General features: G+C 41.2%; 2 protein-coding genes across 5 annotated transcripts in view; one reads left to right on the forward strand and one right to left on the reverse strand.

The window, feature by feature from the left end:
* TELO2 (telomere maintenance 2) overlaps window positions 1-7686 on the forward strand; it is a 28050-nt gene extending 20364 nt beyond the window's left edge. For both annotated transcript variants that reach the window (XM_067460609.1, XM_060786388.2), the window contains exons 14-21: window positions 437-553; window positions 697-768; window positions 2210-2374; window positions 2949-3040; window positions 4104-4203; window positions 5391-5455; window positions 6629-6744; window positions 7117-7686. In XM_067460609.1, the coding sequence (XP_067316710.1) occupies window positions 437-553; window positions 697-768; window positions 2210-2374; window positions 2949-3040; window positions 4104-4203; window positions 5391-5455; window positions 6629-6744; window positions 7117-7220 (831 nt within the window). In that variant the 3' untranslated portion in view covers window positions 7221-7686. The remainder of the gene's footprint in view (window positions 1-436; window positions 554-696; window positions 769-2209; window positions 2375-2948; window positions 3041-4103; window positions 4204-5390; window positions 5456-6628; window positions 6745-7116) is intronic.
* Window positions 7687-7736: 50 nt separating this feature from the next.
* Window positions 7737-26966, reverse strand: part of IFT140 (intraflagellar transport 140) — an 84119-nt gene continuing 64889 nt past the window's right edge. For all 3 annotated transcript variants that reach the window (XM_060786385.2, XM_067460608.1, XM_060786386.2), the window contains 7 exons: window positions 25074-25202; window positions 22230-22412; window positions 20307-20513; window positions 19219-19431; window positions 18972-19138; window positions 18553-18694; window positions 7737-8209 (listed from right to left, as the gene is read on the reverse strand). In XM_060786385.2, coding sequence (XP_060642368.2) covers window positions 8006-8209; window positions 18553-18694; window positions 18972-19138; window positions 19219-19431; window positions 20307-20513; window positions 22230-22412; window positions 25074-25202 — 1245 coding nt within the window. In that variant the 3' untranslated portion in view covers window positions 7737-8005. The remainder of the gene's footprint in view (window positions 8210-18552; window positions 18695-18971; window positions 19139-19218; window positions 19432-20306; window positions 20514-22229; window positions 22413-25073; window positions 25203-26966) is intronic.

A 26966-nucleotide genomic window follows, 5' to 3' on the forward strand; every position in this document is an offset into this window, starting at 1 on the left:
AAAGGCTTTCATGGCCGGAATCACCGAGTTGTTGTGTGTTTTCCATGCTGTATGGCCGTGTTCCAGAAGCATTCTCTCCTGACGTTTCGCCTGTATCTATGGCAGGCATCCTCAGAGGTTGTGAGGTCTGTTGGAAACTACAAAAATTGGGTTTATATATTTTTGAAATTACCAGGGTGGGAGAAAGAACTCTTGTCTGAGTAGGTGTGGATGTAGCAATTGGCCATCCTGGACATTTCACAGGGTGTTTCCAACAGACCTCACAACCTCTGAAGATGCCTGCCATATTCAGAGCAGGCTTTTTCCTTTAGGAAAGGGTGACAGTTGTCTGTTGTGCCACAAAAGCGCCCCACATCAGTGAGAGCACTGGTCATTTGCTCAGCACCAGTTTAGAATGTATTATAACATAAGATTTTATGTTCTTTTTGTTGCTTAGATGGGTGTGGAACTGGCAAAAGTATTGCTGCATTTGGAAGTGAAAAGCTACATCGAAGGCTTTGTGGGGCTTCGGCAAAGTGCCATGGCGGCCATCGTTGTCATCCACCCAATCCCAGTGAGTCCTCACACTTTTGGGGTTCAATGACTATTGGAGTTAAAGGATGTATTTTGGAAGTTCAGAATGTATTCTGTGTTGCTTTGTTAGTTTATTGGCACCAGGACAGATCTCTGAATTGGTTTTTGTTCCCTGCTGTCTAGGTGGCTCAGTATCTGACCTCTGAGTTCTACTCCTTGAATTATAGCCTCCGCCAGCGGATGGACATCTTGGATGTAAGTGACCCTAGTTGTCCCAACTTCATTTTTCAGCACATTCCCCTCACATTAGTAAAATATTGGACAAGAGCTAGTTGATGTAGGAGCTCAGAGATTGATTTACTTATCAAGATGACCTGCCTGTATAAAACAATTAGAAAAAAATAGTTTCTGCTCTGGCCACAAAGGTGTACATCATGTCTTTTTATGATATGTCCCTGCTATGATAGTTACAGCTTAGTCATCTTGGCATCAAGGGAGAATTCAGGTTTGGTTTACTTTAAAGCTAAAGGGTAAAGGTTTTCCCCTGAGATTAAGTCCAGTCATGTCCAACTCTGGGGGTTGGCGCTTATCTCCATTTCTAAGCCGAAGAGCCAGCGTTGTCTGTAGACACCTCCAAAGTCATGTGGCCAGTATGACTGCACGGAGCACCGTTACCTTCCTGACGGAGCAGTACCTATTTGATCTACTCACATTTGCATGTTTTCGAACTGCTAGGTTGGCAGAAGCTGGGACTGACAGCGGGAGCTCACACCGCTCCCCGGATTCGAATCAGCAACCTTTTGGTCAACAAGTTCAGCAGCTCAGCAGTTTAAACCACTGTGCCACCAGGGGCACCTGATTTACTTTAGGACCCATTTATTTGTCTTTTTGGTAGTCTGTGTTATCCTTAGAACCCTCCATCTAGCACCAAATTTCAAATTAGATGATTTTCTTACCGTTTTTTTCTCTGTCCAGCTTTCATAAGTAGGCATAGAAATCGAAAATACAATGGTGTGGACCATCCTGACTTTGGTATTTAGTGATAATTGTTTATTGTGAGCCATTTGAGTCTCTTTCTTAGAAAAATATTGTTATTATTACTACTATTATTATTACTACTAATAATAGTAACAACAACAACAACAACAACAAAACTTCAGGACATTGTCCAAGTCCTAGTATTTTGATTTCTTGACTCTACTCTCCATGCAGATTGATGGCTGAACCAAGTTATAGGAAATCCTGACTATTTCAGTGCCTACTTTAAATTTATCTAAATAAATCTATGGTGGTTATTTTTGTTTTGCCTTTCAACCTGCCTGCCTTGGCACTTTCTTCCTTGTCTTTCCTTAGTAATCAACCAAGTCTTTGGTATTTTCTGCTAGTCTTTTGGTATTTTCCGCTTCTTTTCATGCCACCTTCTTGAGAGAGTTTTTCCACTTTGTGTGTGATGCATTCAATGTACAAGTACAATAGAGTAATGATAGGGTGAGGAAATGAGCCCTCGCCTTCCTCTGCTTGCCAGTTGGATCCCATTGTGTCCTCCATTTTCCAAAGTGTTTTGTGCATTGCTTGGCTCGCATGGGAGATTAACACTGCTGCAAAATCCCTGGCATCCCTTTTCTTGGGTGTTGGGACGTATGTCGAGTGTTTCCAGACCCTCGACATACACAGCTGTTTTTTTCCCTTTGCCCAGGTGCTGGCCATGGCGGCTCAGGAACTTTCTCAGCCAGTGTCTCCAGACTCAAAGCAACCTCCCCCAAGGGATGGCAGCCAGATTCAGTTTAGTGGGAGTTCTTCTTCTGATTGGCAAAAAGTTGTGGATGAGAGGATCAAAAACAAGACCCGGAGGTTTGCAAAGGTGAGAGGCTAGGAGGCCTAGCATTTCTGTGTGCCTCTTTGACAGTTAGTTGCTGCTGGGTTGGTGAAGAAGACAGTCAGAGAAACCGATCTTTCCTTCCATACCTCCCTCCAGGTGTTTTTCCATAGCTTGGTTCCCAGAGTCCTTCTGTCTTTCCCTGTCTGTTTGTCTGCCTTCTTCTTGGAAAAGGAACTTCCTAGGTCAATTCCCCCCTTTATTGGGGGTGGGGGGGAAACATGAATCGACTCTTTAGTCTTTACCTTGCTTCCATGCCTCAACACGAACAGGCTTCTTCTTTCAGAGAGTTGGCACTGCTGTGCTATAAATCCTGACTAAATCCAATTTAACCTGAGTATATGAATCTAGAGACTCTTTCAGTCCTTGATATGTTTCCTGCTAGATAATAAATTGTTGTATTTTGGAAATGCTTAGGGAACAAGGCAGCAGTTAGGCAAATGCAGGATAATTCCTCACAAGGAAATGGAGACATGGCTGTGAAAGCTTGTGATCTTAGGCAAATAATGGTCTCTGTGTTCTGTTTCCTGTCCAACGCTTCTCTTTTTTTGAAACACAGGGCCGGTCCCAAGCAGAGCCACGATGTGCACCTAATCGATTTGGTCCTGTTGCCGGCCATTTCTTCTTCCCACTTCTTCAGAACTTTGACAGGTAAGACCACCCACCCTTCAAGTGCCGGTTTGGATTTGTGGAGGTTCCTCACAACTTCAGTGTGAATGTTTGCAGCCAAGGATGCCTGCGGGACTTATCAACATGTTGTAGTCTGGATTTCACCATTGTCCATTGTGTTCTTATCTGTTTCTCAGCATTCTTTCGAACTGATCACTGGCTTCTTAATCCCTGTGTACTGTAGTTAGTAGCATTCCAAACTGAATACAGACAATGTGATGTGACAACTAAGGGAGCTGATGTAATTCTAGCCCACATGGGTTGAGAGACTGTGTCTAGATCAGGCCTGGGCAAACTTTGGCCCTCCCTCCGGGTGTTTTGGACTTCCAACTCTCACAATTCCTAATAGATGGTAGGCCAAAGTTTGACCAGGTCTGGTCTCAATCAAAGGAAGTAACAAAACTATATTCTACTTTGGTCAGAACTCACTCTGGTTCTGGGCAACAAAATTCAAGAGAAATATCGCTTCTAAGCTAGAATGGGTCCAGTGAAGAGAGACCAAAATGGCAAATGGTCTTGAGGAGCAGCTTAGGAAGCTGGGTATGTTTAGCTGGATGAAGAGAAGGTTAAGAGGAGACATGGTCACCAGGTTTCAGTATCTGAACTGATGTCATGCTGAAGAAGGAGCAATATTGTTTTCTGCAGCTCTAGAGACTGAGCAAAGGATTCAAATGGCAGGAAAACGAATTCCACTTAAATGCTGGGAAGAATTTCTTGATTGTCAATGCTGTTTTGAAACTTACCTGCCTTGCTCACTGTATGAGATTTCTAAGCAGAGGCTGGAGGGTCATCTGTTGGGAGTTCTTTGTGTGTCTGGTGGAATGGATTGGATGGCCCTTGTGCTCTCTTCCAGCTTTTTGATTCAGTGTTTCCTCCTCTTGCATCCATCAGACATCTGTCAGATTGTATTTAGGCACATTCGAGTCAGAATAGCTATGGCCAATTGGCCATTGTTATTGTGAAAGCCAAGCAAGGAGGCAGCCCAGAGTAGTAGCCAATGGAGGCTTGCTGGTCTATTGAAACACTTTCCCTTCCTACATTCCAGGCCACTAAGCACCTTTGACCTTCTGGGAGACGATCACCTGGTCTTGGGCCGCCTGGCACATACCTTGGCCATTCTGATGTATTTTGCTGTCAACACTGTGGTGAGATTTACAGGGCTATTATGCTCTTAAAAAGGGTTCTGTCGGGTGCCGATACTTGGTGTTCAAGAAAGTGTTAGGGAACAGAAAACAGATGCAACAACGGCATTCAGGAATTTGGGGGAAAGAAGGGATTCCCCCAGCCTAGTTTAATTCTATCTATCTACTTTTCATTGAGGACTACAGGCTTGAGCAGTGCCGGGTTGAATTCCAACACAAACATGGCATTCCTTTGTGTTTGTGAATGTCCTTAGGGAGTGGGGAAGGGCAGTCCTGCTGTGTTTATGGCCCAGTGAGCTTTTAGGCCCAGAGGTTGACTTTGTTCCCTTTTGAACTGACAACTGCTGGGAAGCGGAGGCTAAGCAGTGATGAAAGGTGAGAAAATAGTGCTTTATCCCTAGGATTGATAAGGTAGACCTTTCCCAGGATAGGCCTGAGAACAAAGAATTGCAATATCACAATTCATGGAGAAATGGACACTCAAGATGTGTATTTGAACACAGCTGGATGTTCGCCAATGAAGGCTGTAATATGCCCAATTTCAAAATGCTGGGCCTTTATAAATCTAGAAATGGTGGTCTGGAGTTCAGTCCTGACACTAAATGTAATGGAGCCCCTGGTGGCGCAGTGGGTTAAACAGGACTGAAGACCGACAGGTCGCAGGTTCGAATCCGGGGAGAGGCAGATGAGCTCCCTCTATCAACTACAGCTCCTCTTGCAGGGACATGAGAGAAGCTTCCCACAAGGATGATAAAAACATCAAATCATCCGGGCATCCCCTGGGCAACGTCCTTGCAGACGGCCAATTCTCTCACACCAGAAGCGACTTGCAATTTCTCAAGTCGCTCCTGACATGACAACCCCCCCCCCCAAAAAAAACTAAATGTAATGTATAATTTGCTTTTTCTATTCGTACCAATAAAGTACCATCAGCAAAAAAAACTGTGACCCTGATTTGGGCAAACAGTTAGACCGCAGAGATCCTGACATCTGCTCCATTTTTCGTGAACCTAACAGCCTGGGAAAGAAGCAAAATTGCCTTTATGAAGACAACATGCAGAAGCGTCCCCACCCCCTCCCAAATATGGATTAAAAAATCACAATGTTTATAGGATATGGGTACAGGTTTTTGAGATCTTGAAGATGCTGAACATAACCTCCTGGAATTCTGCTTTATCTGCTTTTTGCAGGTAGCAGCTGCAATGGGAAAGGCACTGTTGGAGTTCATCTGGGTGCTGCGTTTCCACACAGATACGTGAGTTGCTATTGGGTGTTTAGGCAGGCTGTCAGAAGAAATGCTTTATGTATAGTGCTGAGGAATTACAGTTGAATGCCTGGACTCATTTTGTGTTCTTTATCCCTTTCTCTTGTCTTTGAATCCCCTCCATCAGTAGTCCCAGCACTTTGAAAACTGGCCATTAAAAGTGGAAGCCAGCCTGAGGGATATAAACCGAGGGGTGCTTGAAGCCACACATCCTTCTCTAGTTAGTTCTTGTGAATTAAATGATTCGGAAAAGAACCATAGTGCAATAGATGGACTGGAATTATGTGCAATGACTACCAAAATGACCTGGATTATGATTGCGATTGAGATCGTTTTACAGGGATTGTAATGTTTTCAAAATGTTTTAATGTATTTCAAATTTGATCGTAATTTAAATGTTTAATTGTATATTGTTGTTAAGGCATTGAATTGTTGCCTATCTGTAAACCCCCCAAAGTCCCCTTCAGGGTCGAGAAAGGTAGGGTATAAATATAGTAAGCAAGTAAATAAAAAAATAATGAAGTTACATTTATTTACAGAAATGACTCTTGTTTTTAGACTGATTCCCCTATTGACTCAAATCTAATAGCATTTAACCAAGGCAATTAAAATTGATTTGTTCTGTAGCATAGATGCACTCCAAGGTTTTCTTTTCCATTGCTGGAGGCTTTCGTGTTCCAACAATTTTGTTTTTAAAAAAGGAATTTTAAGCAGGCAGCGACTGTAATATACACCATTTTGGCCAAATGGCAAAGAGTACACTGTTTATCACTTTTTGCATATTATATTCGGCAGCAAATAATGTTTTTGGTTTCAAGGTTTTGAAAATTGAGGCGCACACCAGATTCGATGGCACAAGAGACTTGAGTAAATGTATTTGGCATTTGCAATCTAGATTTGAGTATACTCTTGGGATCATACAAAAAAGCAGCTTTTCTTACTGTAATTTTTCTAATGAGAATGTCTCTGTTTCCTATGTGACATGTCGATAGAAATCTCTTGAACTGAGAGTTCCGTTTAATTTTCAATAATATTGAAAGGAATAAGTTGGCGAAGATGGAAAAACAGAAGGCAGATGAAAAGTTGGGGGGGGGGGGAATCTATTATTGGTGATGAAATGGCTCTTCCCTGCATGCGTCCAACAAATGTTCCTCCTCCCCGCAGATACGTGCGCCAAGGGCTCCTCTCTTGTGTTTCTTCCCTGGTCCTTAGTCTCCCTCCTGAGCATCTCCTTGAGGACATGGCAGAGGAGCTTTTGGAAATCAGATTTTGGTTGGCAGGTGAGGCGTTCTTATCTTGCATTGTGAATTCATCCCATAGGTGTGCATTTCTTGGTTCTAATTGCAGAAATATTTCAAATGCAATAATATGCATCATATCTATTATTGTAAAAAGAAAAACTGGCCATTTCAACTACAGATAGTCTCCAAGTTAAAACAAGAGAGGTTCTGTAGGTTTGTTCTTAACGTTGAATTTGTATGTGTCAGAACAGGGACATTTTTGAAGTGTAACTCCAGCCAAATATATATTTCTTTTAGCTTTGAATGGCATAGGGAAAGGTGAATACATTTCTTTTGCTGTCTGTGTCCCTGTTCAAAGAAATCTCCTAGAAACAGTTGCTCCTCTTGTCTCTTGCCTCCTCTTTTTTGCAGATGTTGCAGAGAAGGATCCAGATGGTGAGAGCAGAAGGCTGGCGGTGCAGAACCTGCTCCTGGTCGAAAATTTGAAAAAAAGGCTCGAAAGCTCTCCTCCCTAATGAAGGGGAGGCCCTTTTGCTGCCATCTTGATTAAGTTGATGGTTCAGGATATCTACAACTGTTGAGTAGGATGTTGACACAACGGATGTGGAAATTATGTCCCATGCCACCATGAGACCCAGATAATTTGCACAAAAGAGCAGCCTGCTTAATCAGGTCACTGGTTTTCTGCAACTCCTGTTTGTGTATATGTGAAAGAACTGGAATGCACAAACACAAATGGTCAGTTTGATGCTAGATGGTTAAAAATGACCATCCCCTCTTTGTGCAACATGGACATTCAAGACCCCTGAAGCCACCCTCCATGTCTATTGCAGCAGGAAGCCTACATTTATATGGTTTTTGGCCAAATACCTTCCGGTCCCTCTCCTCCAGCACCTCAACTTTTTCCGATAGAGAAAATGTACTGAAAACATGTTTTTTTCTTAAAAGATTAAAAAATAAATTAGTATTACTAATGTTAAACTTTTTCTACCCAGCCTTCTCCCTCTTAAAAAATAATAATCAAGATCCAATGGTATTTTGAGGTTTATGAAAGCAATGCTTTGTCCTGAATGATTTCCAAAAACTTTCCATCTTGTAATTTGATATAAAATGCATAAAACAAGTATATTAAATGTGTGTGTTTTTTTAAAAGAGCCAAGTCAATTATATAGATTAATTTACACAGATTAAAAGATGGCTGACCAAGCAAGATGAGGGGCCAGCCTGTCTCCCAGTTTTTTCCTAATGACGTGAGAAGACTGTCCTGTTTCAGAGCTCCAGGCCGGGCTCCTTTCTTCCTTCAGAAGGCCTCTGCTTCATCGGCCACGTCCTCCTCCACCTCCTTTTCCTCCAGGCTGTTGTGGCGGAGCCTCTCCGGGGCCGGGTTTCGACTTGGCGGGAGGCCCAGCCCTCGGTGGACGGCCTCCATGGTTTGCTGGCTGACGTAGTAACCAAGGTTCACACAGGGGATCTTCTTCCGCATCTCTTCTAGGTACCGGTAAGCCTAGTTGGGAAAGAGAGTGGTCCAAATTAGGAGTCCGTTCAATTTGACAGAATGGAGAAATCATCCCAGAGAGTGACATTCAGATGGATGTTGACAAGTTAGATGCACACCATCACACTTGGCCTGCTTACTTTAGATCATGAAAGAGCACAAACTTTGTAGATAGCAACCAAATGGAATGGAATGACACTATGTAACATGATTTTTGTTCCTGAGTTATAAATGTCATTTCCTAATGGGGTCTATCATAAAAACATAGGAAATGTTGTTTTTTAACTTTCTTTCTGCAGGAAAGGACATGCTGGAGCACATTTTGTCCTAGTTTTTCAATGAATCTCTCACCATTGAGTCTCAACCAATTCAACATAGTTTGTGGCAGTCACAAAAACCAAGATTCTGGAGGAGAACAACTACCTCCAAAGGACCGCACAATTAAAGGAAATAATAACTTCAATGCAGAAACAGGAAAAAATGTTATGTAGTGTAATCAGAGTACGTTACGTCTAAAAATATTGGGGTATTATCCATAGTCCGCATTATAATTGCAAACAGCTTGGCCAGAAGCAAGTGAAAACTGTTAAAATTAACTTGTAAATTAAAGAGCAAGAGGACTCTGCTGCAATTCTTGTAAGCCGCTCCGAGCCCCAGGGGAGTGGCGGCATATAAGTTCAAATAATAAATAAATAAATAAATAAATAAATGTTGCATAAAATGAATTGTGAAAACATTAAAGTGTGTATTATGTACTAGGCATAGTTCGTCTGCCCGCCATATGCTTTTGCTATTTGTGGCCCAACACAAAATCATGGCTCAGTTTTGCAACGGTGTAGTCCAAGATAATTCTTAATATTTCCTTATTTTTAAAATGTTTGTATTTATTTTGTTTCTGTTTGTTATTAGATTATGGAGTTTTTAGCTGCCTTCAGTCCATCCAGGGAGAAAGGCAGGATATAAATAAAGATGATGATGATGTTAATGTGGCCCAGGGAAGCCAAAAGATTGGATGCTCCTGCTTTAGATTCAATATTTCAAGAAGCTGCATAATACTAGGCTAATGTATTTGTATGCGTGTGTGTTAATATAGTGTATGCCATTACAATACAGTGGCACATTTCTGTCTGCATGAACATATGCATCAGTCTTAGCAACCCCTACATTTTGTAACATTTAGAATCCCGCAAACGGGGGGAGGAGTCCTAAGGATTGGAAAAGCAGCCACACTAATGTAGAATATGAACCCCTAGAAATGTTTGTAAGCTCCAATAAGTGACTGAAAAAAAGAGGGAATCCAAATCAACATGCACAGTACTTAAACATCTTCCTTGATGCTTTGGGTTATTTGTAATATTACATCCCTTACCATAACAGTTGGAATTTCACAGAAGTGTCTTTAAGGTCTAGTCATGATGGAGTAGCCATACAGAGAACCTCATAGACACTCTCCAGCATTTTTGTTTTAAATAAAAAAAACAGCTGTTCAGCAGTGGAATTCTCTGCCCTGGAGTGTGATGGAGACTCCTTCTTTGGAGGCTTTTGAACAGAGGCTGGATGGCCATCTGTTGGGGGGTGGGGGGTGGGCTTTGAATGCGATTTTCCTGCTTCTTGGCAGGGATTTGGACTGGATGACCCACAAGGTCTCTTCCAACACAAGGACTCTATAATTTTATGAACACAAAATGTTCTCCTGCATCCTCGGGGTGGGGTAATTTTGACATCCCCATCCCACCGCTCTGAGATGGTTTTAGCTCTAAAATAGGAAATGACCAGAAATCACTTCCAGTTTTGTAGACACACACATTGCAAAACTGAACAGAGCAACATTTTTAAAAAAAATCAATAGAAAATTGACAAGTTGGGCGGGAAAGCCTTGCCTGTCACAAAAAAGGGCTGCATGGTCCATTTTTCTCCTGGTTTGCAATTATTTCTTTTCTCTTGGAAACTTTAGTATACAGTATAATAAAAAGTAAAGTATGCCTTTGAATTACCTATCGACTTGCAGTGATCTCATGAAATTTAGCATTGCCTATAACACTTGGCAATACCCTGAGCCATCTGTGTCTTTTAGGCAAGAATATTGCAAAGACATAAAACAATACAGAATATGGGATGACCCCTTTTCCCTCATAGGCACTTAAATCTGACAACAGCATCTTCCATTAGCTGCACAGAGGTTTGTGACATGTTTCTTCTCTTCTGTCAGTGATTCCTAGGTTGTGTTCTGGTGAAAGCGGAGCACAGAATTGTGCTGTAGAACCTAGGAATACCAAGGGAAGTGTTATCTCAGGCAAAAAGAAAAGTCCCAGCGAGCCTATATTCACCATTTTTCTCCCATCATGGGGATCCTACGCCCCTAAATGTCTGAGGGCTAACTGTAGTTGTATTTCATCTTGGCAGACAAGAGCTGCTGTTAAATGCTATCAAAGACGCCCGTTTGGGGGCTTGAACTGGAGTGACTGGGGAGCACCTGGCTGTTCCAGAACAGCAGTTCCTTTTTGTTCGCAGCTTGTCATTCTGTCTTTCCCGATTTGACACAAGGCCATTTGAGCACTTCCTGCTCTCAACAAGTAAATCATCATTCCAGGTGGCTCAGCATCATCATTTCCTCTGGTTTCCCCTCCACAAATGCAAAAGGTGGTAGCAAAAGGTGTCCAAATACTGCACGCAAATAATACTCTCTGCCTCTCATTTTTGCTACCCAGCCAAACAAATTCAATATCAATGTAGATATTACATCACTAGCTGGTCACAGTTTCGCTTTGCTTCAGAGGTGTGACTTCCCATTCAGGATCAGATGGGAGAACTGCATATCTGAGTACTCCTCAGCCTTTTTTTTTTTTCCAGTATTTTCTTTATTATTGATATTTTTATACAGTTTTTTCTTTACAACGAAAGAGGGGGAACAATCATTGTGATAGAAAGTCACAGAATTTAGACAGATTGTGAAGGACAGAATTGTGGGTGGGTATGGGTGGGGAAAGGAGGGGGATGAGAAGATAGTGGGAGGGGTTGTTGGGGTAGGGGTATACACACATGTATATACAACTTCCGTTCAGTCCACAGAGGGTAGTTGCTTGTCTCCTTTATTCTTTTGCCTTCTTCTCGTAATTCTTGTTTCTTTCCCCATAGAAATTTATATGTCCAGTTTGATTTTTCCTTTTAAGTATTCTTTAAGGTATTTCCAATTTGTTTGTTTGTTCTTATTCTGCTCCTCTAGTAAGCACGATAGGCTATCACAGTTCCTGTAGTCTATTATCTTCTTTATCCATTCTTCCTTGGAGGGAATGTCTTTACTTTTCCATTTTTGCGCTATTAGTATTCTAGCCACCGATGATAAATAGAAAAAGATTTTTTCTTCATTTTTCCCTAGCCCGATTTCCATTATATTTAGTAGGTAGTATTCGGGTTTTATGTCAAATTTCGTTTTTATAATGATTTGTGTATGTTCGTGTATCATTTTCCAGAAAGCTTTTATTTTTTTGCAGCTCCAATACATATGAAAATAAGTGCCAGCTTCTTTTCCGCACCTCCAGCATCGGTTATTAGGGTTTTTGCTAAACTTGGCTAGTTGGACCGGAGTCAGATGCCACCTATAGAAAACCTTAAACCAGTTCTCAACAATATTGATGGATTTGGTGTACTTCAGTTTGGTTTTCCATGCTTGCTCCCATTCACTTAATAAGATGGAGTGACCTACGTCCCTAGCCCACTTGACCATATTCTCTTTTACCACCTCCCTCTCAGTGTTCCATTCAAGCAAGTTCTTATATAATAATCTAATCAATTTTTTGTCTTTTTTCATGATTATATCCCAGCAGCTTTCTTTTTCACTGAACCCAACCTTTAGATCTTCCTTGAAGCACTGTTTGATTTGCATATATTGTAACCAGTTTATTTCTTTGTCTTCTCCCTTCAGTTCTTCCATTGATCTCAGGTGCCATTCGTTGTTAATTTTTGTCAGCAATTGTCTGTAATTGAGCCATCTGTTTTTCGGTATTTCTCTTTTGTGATGAGCCTCAACTGGCGACGTCCACATGGGTATTTGAGGGTACATGACATTTTTATATTTATTCCAGATTTTCAATAGGGCGGCTCTGACATAGTGATTGGTAAAGTTGTATTCTATTTTCGCTTTCCCATAACAAAGGTAGGCGTGCCACCCTCTTCTTATATCGTGGCCTTCTAATGTCAACATTTTCTTTTGCTCTAAAGTGGCCCATATTTTAACCCACGATAACGCGCAGGCTTCAAAGTATAACTGTATATCTGGTAGTCCCCATCCTCCCCTGTTTTTAGTGTCCGTAAGATTTTTAAATTTTATCCTTGCCTTTCTTCCATCCCATATGAAGTTCCTAATATCTTTGTTCCATTTTTGAAAGCATGAGTTCGTCTTGATAATTGGAATCATTTGGAACAGGTGTAACATCTGAGGCAACACGCTCATCTTGATGGCTGCAATCTTCCCAAGTATGGACAAATTTAGGTACTTCCAGTTTTTAAACTTCTTTTGTATACTACTCCATACCTTGTCATAATTGTCCCTAAACAGATGTATATTAGAGGATGAGATTATGATGCCCAAATATCTGACTTTATTTGCCACTTCTATTCCTGAGTTCATAAAGATTTTCTCCTTTCTCTCTATCTTGACATTTTTTGTAATAATTTTTGTTTTATTCCTATTTATCTTCAACCCAGCAAGTTTCCCAAATTTTTCGATTTTTAGTATCCATCTTTGAATGGATTCTACTGGATTTTCCATAATACAGACCACATCGTCTGCGAAAGCTAAAGTTTTGTATTCTTCCGTTCTAATTTTAAGACCTTTTAGTTCTTTGTCATTTCTTAAATCTTCTAACAGGACTTCTAGCACTAAGATAAACAATAAAGGGGACAGGGGGCACCCTTGTCGCACCCCTCTTTCTATCTCAATATTTTCTGTGCGCAGGCCATTTACTAGTACTTTTGCTGTCTGTCTTGAATAAATTGTCTTAACTGCGCTTAATATAGAGTAGCCAATATCCAACTCCTTTAACATTAGATATAGGAAGTCCCAGTTTGTTTGATCGAAAGCTTTTTCTGCATCAAGAAAAAGCAATCCTACTTCCTTTTGGCGGTTTTTCTCATAGTACTCTATAACATTAAGTATTGTCCTTACATTGTCTCTCATTAGTCTGCCCGGTAAGAAGCCTCTTTGGTCTTCTCTGATTTTCCCATTTAGTAGTAGCTTAAATCTTTCAGCTAATATGCTTGTAAATAACTTACAATCGCAATTTAGCAGGGTGATGGGCCGGTAGTTTTTAAGTTGTGTAGCCTCTGTGTTTTCTTTATGTATTAGCGATATATAACCTTCATGCCAGGTCTCCGGCATTTCTTCCCCACTCAGGATGCCATTCATTATTTCTTTCAAACAGTTAATTAGTTCTTCTCTAAAAGTTTTATAATACATTGCTGTCAGCCCATCCGGGCCCGGGGCCTTATTGTTGGCCATCCTCTTTATTGCTCTTACTATTTCATCCTCTTCTATTGGTTTGTTTAATGATTCTCTTTCTATATCTGATATTTTAGAAACTTTTTGGTCTAAAATATACTTCATTATATCCTCTTTTGTAACTTCATCTTTTTTGTACAATGTTTGGTAGTATTTTCTGAATTGATCTGCAATCTCTCTTTCTTTTGTGTAGATCTTACCTTCTTCTATTATTTGTGTTATGAACTTTTGTTGTCTTCTCTTCGCCAACTTACTTGCCAGGAATTTGCCCGGCTTATTGGCCTTAGCAAAAAATTGGGCCTTTAAATATTTCAATTTCCTGGCCATTTGAATTATCTGTGCCTCGTTCACTTCCTTCCTTAACAATTCTATTTCTAATTGAAGTTTTTTATTTCCTGGTCTTTTCTTTAGTGTGTCTTCTTTAGCTTTTAGCTTCTCTACCAATTTTTCCTGTTCCTCTTTTCTTTTTTTGCTTTTGATGGCTCCTTGCTGTATTAGATGTCCCCGGATAACCGCCTTGCTAGCGTCCCACACTATTCCTAACTTAGTTCCTTTGCCCATATTGTTCTCGAAATATTCCTTTAATATGTTCTTATTATGTTTTATGTCCTCCTCTGATTGTATTAGCCAGTCATTTAATCTCCATCTTTTCTCTTTGTGACTAATTACCATTTCGAGCTTCAGTGGACAGTGGTCCGTGAGCGTTCTAGGCATTATTGTTATCTTCTTGGTTTTTATAACTAAAGATTTGGACATCCAGCACATGTCGATACGAGACCATGTCTCGTGTCTATTTGAAAAGAAAGTGTAATCCCTTGCTTCTGGGTTCAATGTTCGCCATATGTCTTGGAGATGGAACTCTTTTTGTATCTGTATAAAGGCTGCTGGTAGGTTCCCTCCTTTCGGGTCCCCCCCTCTCGTTCTCTTTCCGGATCTGTCTATTTTGTTATCCAATACTCCGTTAAAATCCCCTAGAATTATGATATTTTCCATCCTATGTTCCGTTAGTTCTTTCTTTAGGGCTTTAACATAGTTGGACTTAGCTCCGTTGGGGGCATATATATTACATATAAGTACATTTAACCCCTTTACTTTGCATTTCACACCTACCATCCTCCCATCACTATCCTTAAAAGCCAATTCGGGTTCCAGATTTTCTTTAATATATAATGCCACCCCTCTCTTTTTTTGGGGCGCTGATGAATAAAATAGCTTTCCTAGATATTTATTTTGCAGGTGTGCAGAGTGTTTTTGCATGATGTGCGTTTCCTGCATCGCTACTACGTCGCACTTTAAACTCTTAAACATATTGCTTATTAATTTCCTTTTATTCGGGCTGTTCAGCCCGTTAACATTATTCGATATAATTTTAAACGCCATCATCCAATTTTATATCTGATAAGTCCTTAGTTACTATGTCCTTCATTCCTTGTTTGCCATAATCCTCTGGGGAGGTTTCTCTGGCTCTTTTTTCACCTTTATTCCTTTTGGTTGGGTCTAGTGTATTTGTTATCTCCATATCTTCTCTATCCGCTTCTCTGTCTTCTTCCCTGGGTGGTTGTCTTCCCGCTTTCTTTTTTTTGTCCTCTTGGTCTTCCTTAATTTTTTGGTAAAAAATCTTGGCTTTTTCTACCGATGTTATCCATTGTTTTGCTTCATTGTAGGTAGCCATTATGCCCTCTGTCCTTTCCCATCTAAATTTTATATGTAACTTTTTAAATTCATCTGTTAGAAAATAGTATTGTTTTCTTTTACTCAAGTCCGAGATTGATATTTCCTTTAAGATGATCACTTTCTTGCCTTTGTAAGTTGTAGGTTCTCTGGTATTATTTTTTATAATTTGGTCCCTTAGATGTTTTCTTGCTAGGTGGGCCACGATGTCTCTTGCCGTCCCTTTCTTTTTTGCATACATCGTTTGCACTCTGTACACTCTGTCTATATTTTTGTCCATCTCTTGAGTCGACACATCTAGAATCTTTGCTGTAATTTCAATTACTGTATTCCTTAGGTTGTCTTGTTCATTTTCTTCAATGTTCCTAATTCTGATTTGATACTCTGTTTCGTTTCTATCTGTTCTTTCTTGCATTTTATTTATTTTTTCGGTTAGCTCTTCCAATTTGTCCACTCTTTTATTTGTTTTTTCCACAGTTTTCTTCTGTGCCACATTCTCCTTTTTTATGTCATTGATTTCTTTTTGCATCGTATTCATCTCTGTTTTGACAGCCTGTATTTCTTCTTTAATTTCCTCTCCTAGTTTCCCCATTTCATCTTTTATCATCTTCTCCAATTTGGATTCCATCTTCTTTTGGGATGCTTGTATTTTTTCTTGTGTCTCTTGTAATTTTCCTTGTGCCTCTTGGATTTTAATTAGCTCTGCCATTATGCCCGCAGTGGATGACTCTTCTTGGGCTTTCTCAACTTTTTCCCCTATCATTTTCTGTAGTTTTTCTCCCTGTAGGGAGTGTCTTCTTCCTTGTGGCAATTTATTGCCTTTTGTTGCTAGCATTTGTTCCATCTTTTTCCCTTTTATATTGCGGGTCCTCAGTAGTTAGTATATTCCCAATCGAGTTTGCTGTCAGTTCTAACTTCCTTATTTATTTGTTTAATTTAGTTATTCCTTCCAGCCTTCACCAAGTTTGCGTTCCTCTTATCCGGCTATGCCTGGTTTCCAACACTTCTAATTCGCCTTCCCGTCCTATTTCTTTGTCTAGTATATTCTTCTGGTTATTCCTGCTTCTCTTCTTTCTTCTTTCTTTACAACCAAGTGTAGAGCCCTACATCTACTTTTACAATGGTCTATTCACAATGATTACAATCATCATCAATTTTATCAGGTGCTAGTACGCTTTAAAGTGCTTTAAAGTGCTATTCCAGTTATTCAATTGCGCTAGCTCCTACTATATATTGTCACGATTACATACAGCCATTCATTACACAGGTCTTTTTGGGAGTATCCTACATATGAGATATGACATATAACCTATAAAGATTTACATTACTCAATATAACTTAATTTAATATATTGAGAGTTTAATTAAATATAAGTACCATTAAATACAGTTACATATATTAAACAAATTCAATCTTAATATGTTTAGGTATTAATTTTAAACCTATTTATTGAGCTGGGTTGATTACCTTTGCTGTTTTCTTCTCTTTTTTTTTTCCTTCGTCAAGGTTAGCTTCCAGCTTCACTCTCCTCACTCTACTCTCCCAGTAGCTTGGTAGTGTGTAAGTTAGTAAATTAGCGGAGAGGAGTGTCAGCAGCCTACCGCCTCCATTAAGCTTCACAAGCTCCAACTTTGCAGTTTTCTTCTCATTCCCCCCACGCCAAGGTTGCTTCCAATCCGGTGTTTGTTATTCCCTTCTACTGCTCTCCGTAGTAGTGGTGTAGTAGTTTGGCCTTCCTCAGTTCTCTTTCCTCTCTCTTTAGTGATCTTCGTCTTGCTGTGCTGTGTTTTTTGCCACCTTTTGTCCTTCTAGCTTCGTTTCCCTTTATTTCTTTTTCAGCTTTTCAGCTTTTTGGCTTTGTTCCAGCCTTCCCTTCCTTCCTCAGCCTTTTCGACTCTTTCCAGCCTTCCCTTGCTTTTTGTGGCTCCTCCGACTGCTTTGGCTTATTTTTTATTTACTCTTCTCTGCAGCTTCTATGGGTAACTTATTTCAATAAATTCTCCTCAGCCTTGTATGTAGAAAAAAAGTACACCTCTAATGCTCACCTTTTTGGGCTAAATGGCCCCGCCAAAATTAAGGTACACATTATATCCATGTAACATGGTCATCTCAGCCAAAAGGGAAACTGCTTCAGGAGCCCCTCATCTCTCATTTAATGGCCATAGATCAATGTGATGCAATCCTGGGATTTGTAGTTTGGTGAGGCATCACCATCTTTTGCCAGAGACGGCTCAAGGCCTTGTCAAAATACAGCTCCATAATTCCATAGCACTGAACCAAGGCAATTAAAGTGGATTCATTCTACAGCATAAATGCATCCCATGGTTTTCTTTTCCATCGCTGTAAGCTTTCGTCTTCTAGGACTTGTTTTTAAAGGAAGAGTCCTATTCAGGCAGCAACTCTAATAGCCAAATGACAAAGAGGGACCTTTTTGCCACTGTACATTACATTTGGCAGAAATACTTCTTTTCGTTTTAGGGTTTTGCAAATTAAGGTGCTTCTTAGATTCAATGGTGCACGAGATGCGAGTCAATACTGTATATAAAAGGCACAGTTTCTCCCTGGCATGCTAGAGTTAACATAGTGGGTTAAACCACCAGCTACAGAAAATCTTGCCAGCCAGAAGGTTGGCAGTTCAAGCTGTGGGTCGGGGTGAGCTCCTGCCATCAGCCCCAGCTTACCTAGCAGTTTGAAAACAGCAATGTGAGTAGATAAATAGGTACCACCTTGCCGGGGAGGTGAAAGGTGCCCCAGAAAACATGCCAGCAATTCGATCAGGAAGGTGTCCTCGATGTGAAGAAATGGAACAACAGCACTTCCCCATGGCCCAGTCAAGCAAAGCCTCCAGATGCCAGAGACAAAAAAAGAGGGAAGCTTTGCCTTTGTCTATGTACTGTCTTGTCTTTGTTGTTAATTGTATAACGGGATTGAATGTTTGCCATATTCTGTAATTCACTCTGAGTCCCCTTGGGGAGATAGAGTGGAATATAAATAAAGTATATTAGTATATTATTAGAGAGATTCAGGAAGCACTGCCTTATGGAACTATATACATATCTGCATCAATATTGATGTATTCTTGAACTCAGTATGTTCACAACTGAACGGTCTGATGTTTCCCAAAGGCATGTAAGTGAGGATGTTCTCAGTCTTGCAGGGAGCATATGGTAAATGGATCACTCACCGTCTGGAATTCTTGGGTCTGCAGGTGATGCTCCACTAGGAAGCCTAAGATATCTCCCAGGCGGATGGCGCTGTCAAGCTCTGGCTCATCCAAGAGAAGCTCGCACTGCCTTGCTGCCTCCTTGGGGTCTTCAGAGTAAAGCCTATAAAAGGAAACCATATCAGATCTTCTAATCGAACAAAAACAGGGGCTCCATTTTATTCTTTGAAGAAATCTGAATAGCTCCGACTCCCCCGACCACAAAGAATATTTAATGATGATCAGGGAGGTGCAAGTTGTGGTACAATAGCAGTGTTCTCTCACTGGAGTTGCAACCTCTTTCAAAGAGAGGCCTCTTAAATCCCAGGAGGACAGGATGCTTCCGGGAAGGGCAGAAATATATGCCTCAGTATACCCAAGTCTTCCCTGCTTTCTCTCACCTTCGGGCCTGAATGAACTTTTTCACCAGGGCCATCTTGCTGTGTAAGAGCGCAAGCTTGCTCTCCTGCTCGACCGGGCTGCGCGTCTTTGCCTTCGACAGACACTTGTATGCTTCCGTCAGAGCTCCCAGGGCTTTCTCGTAATTTTGGTACTCGTCCACTTCCACCTGGAGGGAAAAGGAAGTGTGTTCTGCTTGTGCGATCCCATGCTCATCTGCAACCCTTGACCCAAGGTGCATCTGCCTACCTGAGCACAAGCATCATAAAAACCAGCCAGGAGGTCAAGAGCTCTCCCTTTGGTATAAAAACTGATGATGTTCCTCATAATCTCTGGGTCCTTGCGCCAGTCCAATGACTGGAGGTAGTTTGCAGCCATGATGTAAATCTCCCTCTGCCTGGAGACGCCAGCAAAGAATACAATTTTTTCTGTGTCACCCGATTTCAGGAGGGCTCTCATTGCCTGGAAACAAAGGAAGAGGGCTGGTCACTACAGAGCAAGGAAAACAGTGGAAAGCCAGAAAGAGAAGGAGAAGAAAGAAAATGGCAGTTTCATGCAGATTGCTTCAGTCTCTCTTCCAGAAAAAGAAGGTTTCCAGGCAGTCACCAAACTTTAAAGCTGCTGACAACCACTATGCAGGATATTGAGAGCTTCATTTTTGATCACTAATTGGCTGAACAAGTTTGAAAACCCACAGGAGGAGCAATGACATATGCCCTGCATCCCAATCCTAGAAGTTGACAAGTTATAGCATCGTATACTGCTTACACTTTCCAAGCTTGCCTCAATGACAACTCTGTCTAGACTGCATTCCAGAAAATATATGACCACATGGACTATAGAGGTATATCCACTGTTTGGAATCAGAAACACAATCAGCTCATATGTCCCTCTTGTAAGTTATTCAGAAATACGGAGATGATCACTGCAAGAGTAACAATCAGATGGCCTGCTACGTTTGATTCAGAAGAGCTCTTCATTTTTTCATTTGCTTTAACTATCAACAGACTTTCAAGAGCTCTTCACTAACTCATTGTATCCCCAAAGGCAGTCAAACCAATGCACAAGGCCTAGAATTGGAAGAGATCCTCAACATTAGCCCAACATCATTCATAGAGTATTATAAAATACAGCCCTCTTAGTATTACTTGTACTTATTCTAATTTCATCCATTGCACATAATTATTATAATATATTTATTATTCTTCCATCATCTTTCCTGCTCACTTGGTGGTTTGAATTTTCCATTACTTTTTACACATGAAGCTAATAAATGGTGTCCACGCCTTATCATGTAGATCTTTTATTTGGGGCAATGCTCGCCACATGCAACTTACTTTCAACTTGTTTCCTGCCTGGGTATATTTCTTGGTGGCCATGTGGTAATTGCCCTGCCGCATACAGCAGTCGGCAATCTGTTCCAAGAGCGCCCGCCGGGAATCTTCGGGAATCTCCTTGGAATCCTTTGAAATAGTCATTTTTTCAGCCATTTCCTCCGTGATGGTCAGGTTCTGTGCCAGGCAAAGCTGCAAAGCATCCTGGTACTGGGGGGGGGGGGGGGATAGAGAACAAATAAATTCCAATGAGCGAAACAGTCTTGATGGAATGTATTGATGAAATGGGCTGCAGAGGGGTCAAACTTGTGTCCCTCTAGATGTTTGGGCCTCCAACTCCCAGAAGCCTTAGACAAGCTAGTCCAATAGCAAGGAATTCTGGGAGCTGAAAACACCTGGAGGACCACACATTTGACCCTGCTGGAGTAGGGAGAAGTAGGAAGAAGCATGGAAGCACAATTTATTGTGAAAGGGCTCTTTCTATCATTGAAGCCAATCTTATCTGTCGTGTGTCCTGAATTACTGCTTAGGAACAAACTAGGAGGCAGAAGAGGAGCCTTGCTTTCAAGCCAATATGAGCTTCATTTTGTTCCAAAACACAAAGAAGGCACCAAAGGACTCAAGAGTCAATGAGAAAGGGACAAGAATAGCTTTCAGGTGAGCATAATGTACGCTGAGATTATGAGTAATCTCCCTCTCTGCCCTTCCATCCCAGGGATGCTACCAAATTTAACATCTTCAGAAACAATGTATGATGTGTACTAACACCTGAATGAAGCAGAGCAGCAGGAAAACCATACACCCAGACACCAAAATTGATTGTCTGGGCAGATGAAGAAACACTCATGAATCTCCCAACGGTGGCTCACTTTGTTATATATATATATATATATATATATATATATATATATATATATATAGAATCATAGAGTTGGAAGAGACCTCGTGGACCATCCAGACCAACCCCATTCTACCAAGAAGCAGGAAAATCACATTCAAAGCACCCCAGATAGATGGCCATCCAGCCTCTGTTTCAAAGCCTCCAAAAAAGGAGCCTCCACCACACTCAGCAGCAGAGTGTTCCACTGCTGAACGGCTCTCAGAGTTAGGATGTTCTTCCTAATGTTCAGGTGGAATCTCCTTTCGTAGTCTCCAGGGCAGCAAAAAGCAAGCTTGTTCCCTCATCCCTATGACTTCCCCTCACCTCTTGACCCATGGCCCTCATCATGTCTCCTCTCAGCCTTCTCTTCTGGAGGATAAGCATGCCCAGTTTTTAAAGCCGCTCCTCATAGGGCTTGATCTCCAGACCCTTGATCAATTAGTCGCCCTCCTCTGAACACATTTCAGCTTACAGTCAACATCTCCCTTCAATTGTGGTGCCCAGAATTGGACACAGTACTTCAGGTGTGGTCTGACCAAAGCAGAATAGAGGGGTAGCATGACTTCCCTGGACCAAGACATTATGCTCCTATTGATGCAGGCCAAAATCCCATTGGCTTGTTTAGCTGTCACATCATATTGTTGGCTCATGTTCACCTTCCTGTCCATGAGGACTCCCAAGATCTTTTTCTCACGTACTGCTATTGAGCCGGGTGTCCCCCATTCTGTATCCTTGAGTTCTTGAATCTCTTTCATCAAAGAAAAAAGTGGGAGAAAGGCAGACCCCTCAACCCCCAAAGGTATTACAAATTTAGAAAAATTATAGTTATTTGTCATGACAATATTTCAGAACTGATAGAAAATCAACTGAACTCAGAAAGTGAGTGCTAAATTGTACCCTGGGTCCTGGTCCTTCAGGCTGCTGTGGTTCAATGTACAACACAGGAGAAGCTGAGAATGTTAGCTCGAAACAATATTTGTGATTATGATTCGTTGAGTGTATATGAGGTTGTCCTTTCTCGAAAAAATGTGAATTGTGCAACTTGCCTTTTTAGCAGCTAGCAGGAGTTCCACAGCCTTCTCATACTGGCCATGTTCAATGAAGAAATCAGAGCAACGAGCCAGAAGAGCTGGGTCAGACTTCTCATCTAAATCCTCAGCAATGAGCTGAAGGGCTGCAAACTGCTCTGTCGTAAAGGCCAGCTCCAGGGCCTTGGACAAGTGTCCTGCCTGGAAGGGGAGACAAAGTCAGACAAGTCAGCACTGGGGATATAGCACATGGGAGGGCTTCCCATGAAAAGCCAATTCTTGCCAAGAGGAAAGAGCTTGGCTCCTGCCATGTAAGAGAGGGAATCGTGGGTTCTTAAGCAAAGCACTTTATATCAGATCTCTTGCTCCTGCTTCAGTTCTATTCCTCAGCAGCGGGAAACAGGAGAGAGTTCCAGTAAGAGCAGGGAGGAAAAGAAGTAATCTTGCCACCATAAAGTGGCTCTGGGTGTCTCTTTCTCCAAAATGAATCCTTGCGGCAAGTCCCCCAGTATGCCACTATCACCCGGCAGAGCCATCCAACCATAGGAATTACCCAAATACGAACAGAAGGTTGGTGGAAACATAGCAAGAGAGTGAGCTAGACAGGCAATATATTTGTTGGAGAACCATTGCCAAAGAAGGCCCTGGCAGAAGTAAATGCCTAATGCATCATGTTTCATGAATATGGAGAAAGTAGCCCAGGTGGCATCAATATGGGGGGAGGTTGTCCTATAGGGGATTCCTTGAGAAAAGTTACATTTCTTTCTCCGCCGGAGGAAGTCAGGCTCAGATATGATAGCAAGTTGACTGGAATGGTCTGAGTAACCACTAAAGCAGTCAGCAGTAGAGCTTGCGGTTGTGACCTCGTGGATATAAGACTTCACCAAATGGGCTCAGCCAGGAGTTTTCTGGAGAAGGGGCAATGCATTCCTTTTCAGTATCTATTAGGGTACCCCGGATGAACTAATCTCTTGGTTTTCCCCCCCTTCATTGCCATGATATCACGCTACCCTAAGATACAGAGAGTAGTTGTCAGTGTTTGTTTGGCTCTTTCAAGAGAATACCATTTCACAAGGCAATTGTTGATGTAAGTGAAAACATGAAGGCCCTGAAGTCTCACAAAGGGTCTATCATCAGTTTTGTGAAAACTCCACATGATTCCTTGCTGCACCTGGGAAAGTGACAGGAGTTAACTCAAGCTTGGAGAGCTCTTGCTGTGTTAGTAAAAAAGCAACATTTCCAAGCTCTGACTGTAACCTGCTAAATAGTCACAAGGCAGGTACAAATGGAGAAGTCTTCTCTTAATTTAATGCATGCCTGAGAAGGCTTGCTTAATAAAAATAAGAATAAGAATAATCATCATCATAAAATAAAAACAAACCAGGTCTATCAAACATCTAAGAAATCTCACAAAATTTCACATCTGCTGTACATGGATGACCTGAAGCTGTATGGAAAACTCAAACTGAAATCCAGTCTCTGACTAACACTGATATCAACATGGAGTTTGGTTTGGACATAAATATGCCCAATGGCCAAGCAATAAAGTGTCACCAGCCAGAGGCTTATAAATATCTGGGCACACAACATCAAACATGAACATGTGAAAACTGTGTCAGCAAAGAATACATTCAAAGGGTCAGAAAAATTCTCAAAAGCAAGCTCAATGGAGGCAATACCATCAAGGCCCTAAACACCTGGGCCATACCTGTCATAAGATACACTGCTGGCATCATAAACTGGACGAAGGCAGAACTGGACAATTTGAACAGAAAAACAAGAAAACTCATGACCACTCATAATTCACTACATCCTCGCAGTAATGTTAGCTGGCTCTATCTGCCTAGAAGGTCTGGTGGTAGAGGACTTTTACAAGTAAAATAAGCAGTTGAAGAAGACAAACATGCCCTGGCAGAATATGTAAAGGAAAGCCAAGAGCCTGCTTTAATTGAAGTCAATAATCAGAAACTTCTCAAAGCACAGCAGACAAAGAACCAGTATAAGAAAACTGCACTTCAAACCGGAGCTGACAGCTGGCACAACAAAGCATTGCATGGGAAGTTCCTTGACAAAATTGAAGGAAAATTTAATAAGGAGAAGGACTGGTTATGGCTCACGAATGGAACACTGAAGGAGGCCTGATTCTTGCAGGCCAGGAGCAAGCCATCAGACCAAATGCCATTAAGGCCAGGATTGAAAAATCAGCTGATGACCCAAAATGCAGACTGTGCAAGGAAGCTGATGAAACTATGGATCATATCCGCTATCAAAACCTCAAAATCGAACTGCAAAGGCATAAACCAGTACAAGTGGCCCCAGTGGTCATCAGCACACTGGGTGCCGTGCCAAAAGATTGCAGCCGGCATTTGGAAACAATGAACATTGACAAAATAATGATCTGTCAACTGCAAAAGGCCACCTTACTTGGATCTGCGCGCATCATTTGAAAATACATCACACAGTCCTCGACGCTTGGGAAGTGTTTGACTTGTGATTTTGTGATATGAAATCCAGTATATAGATCTTGTTTACTGTGACATACTGTGTTCTGTGTCAGTAAAATAACAACAACAACAACAACAACAACAACTCCTCTCTCCCCAAAGGGGCTCAGGGTGGCTTACAAAGACAACAACAAAATAGAGATAAACAGCAGTAAAAGAACAATTAAAACAAGCAATTAAAAATTCACAAATAACACAGTAATCGTTATAGGTTCCATAAATAACACAGTGAATTAATAAAACCAACATGAAAAGTTAACAGTAAAAATGTGAGCGTGCAATGAGTTGGGGCAATATGTTCTCAATATATCAATTGCTTATATTGATATAGTTTATGCTTTATATTTCCGTTCCTTACCTTGTGATATAGCATGACTGCTCTGTCCATTTGCTCCCCTCCTCCTTCATAATAACGCGCAGCTTCAATCATGTCTTCTGGAGAACTAAGAAGAGCCAGATTCATCAGCTGGTCATCCAGATTGTTTTCCTGTTTAAAAAAATACCAAGAAGGATCTTCAAATAACCTATTAGTTGTGGCAATTTTCCAGAGCTATTTTTGAGGTGGCCAGCATCCTGTTTGGTGACATACGGCACAAACACATTTTTGAATGATGGTAATCACTCTCTCTTTCTGCAACATCTTCATGAGATCTACAAACTCATTCTGGTGAAGCCTCTGCTCCTAGGAAAAGTCTTCACCATTCCCTCCTCTTAATGTTCTGTTATTACATTACAATGCCCATTTTTGCAGGATTCCCCTTCCAGCTAAAAATTTAAAATGGAAAACTGCTACTCTTCGAAGCTTCAAGAAGTGACAATTCCCTTCCGAGGCAAAGGATAGGGCATTGGCTTAATTTCTCTGTGCATGTTTTTAGGGAAAATGGCACTCATAACCTTTTTGAAAAAGAAAAATGATGTCACATCCTTTTGGCAAATGTGAATCTCCATGAACATCTGGAGGTCACCTTTTGAAAACCAGGGGTCAAAGAAAGGCATGGCCTTGTTAGAAAAAAGTGATGTTCACAAGCATTCATGCAATGGCACACGGGTAACTCAGCTGTTAAACTGATAAACCATGTCTTCGAACTGCCAGGAACAAAGACATGCCACTGCACAAAAAAAAAATCAATATATTTAGCTAGCAAAGTTTTGAAATGTTTCTTTGAAGTTGAAGTTGAAATTGCAGTTGCCCAAAACATAGACACTCCCTTGAAACCTGTCAGTTTGAAATATGCACTCAGAGACAAAAACAAAGTCTTCTTTAAAAAGTAATATATCTTGTTTACTCATCTTGTTTTAATTCAGCATACAGGCACATTTATAGATAGATGTATTTTCTCTGTGTTGAGAACACACGGAATCATTCTTAATCAATAGTCCATAGTCCAAAGTCTTTAAGTATACATCTTATGAAAGTCCAAACTGTATAATTATACTCACTACTTCTCAAAGCAAACATAGAGTAAACCATTCCTGCATAAGTCCAAATGACATCTGCTTATATTGAAATCCAATAGCATACTGATCACAAAATGGAGTCTGAACATGCTCAGTACAATCACATGTCTGTAGCCTCTCCCACACCAAAGAGTCCAGTCAAACTGGCAAATCAATATATACAATCTATCTATCTATACATATAATAAAGGTGAAAGTTTGTATGCGGCGGACAAAAGTGTGGCGGTGCGACGGGAGGAGTATGTGCCAGCATTTTGATTGGCCAGCCTGAAAGTTCCAACATTCTGATTGGCTGCCACAATGGTGCTATTTGCATATGGTCTCTGATTGGCCAGCTTCAATAGGAGCCCCTGGTGGAGAAAAGAGTTCATGACAGAAATGGGGACATGAGAAGGAAATTTGCATATGGTCTCTGATTGGCCAGCCTCAATTCCAAGATTCCGAGAAGACAAAGAGAGGAAAGGAAAAGGCCAGGGGCTCTGTCAATATTACCAATACAGACCAAACTTGGCACACAAAGCCCCCATGACCCACTCGACATCCTACTGCAGTTTGGAGGAGGATGAACCATGGATGATGGGACTTGCAGTACCATCACTCGCATTCTGAGACTGCTGTAACCTCATCCAATGACGGATCAGGACCAAACGTGGCACATAGACCTCTCATGACCCACTTTACGTCCTGGTGTGGTTTGGCCAGGGATGGACCATGGATTATGGGACTTGCAGTACCTTTGCTCAATTCTTGAGACCACTGCAACCCTCATCCAATTACCCATAAAGACCAAACT

The sequence above is a fragment of the Anolis sagrei genome, chromosome X (assembly GCF_037176765.1).
Source record: "Anolis sagrei isolate rAnoSag1 chromosome X, rAnoSag1.mat, whole genome shotgun sequence".
Lineage (NCBI taxonomy): Eukaryota > Metazoa > Chordata > Lepidosauria > Squamata > Dactyloidae > Anolis > Anolis sagrei.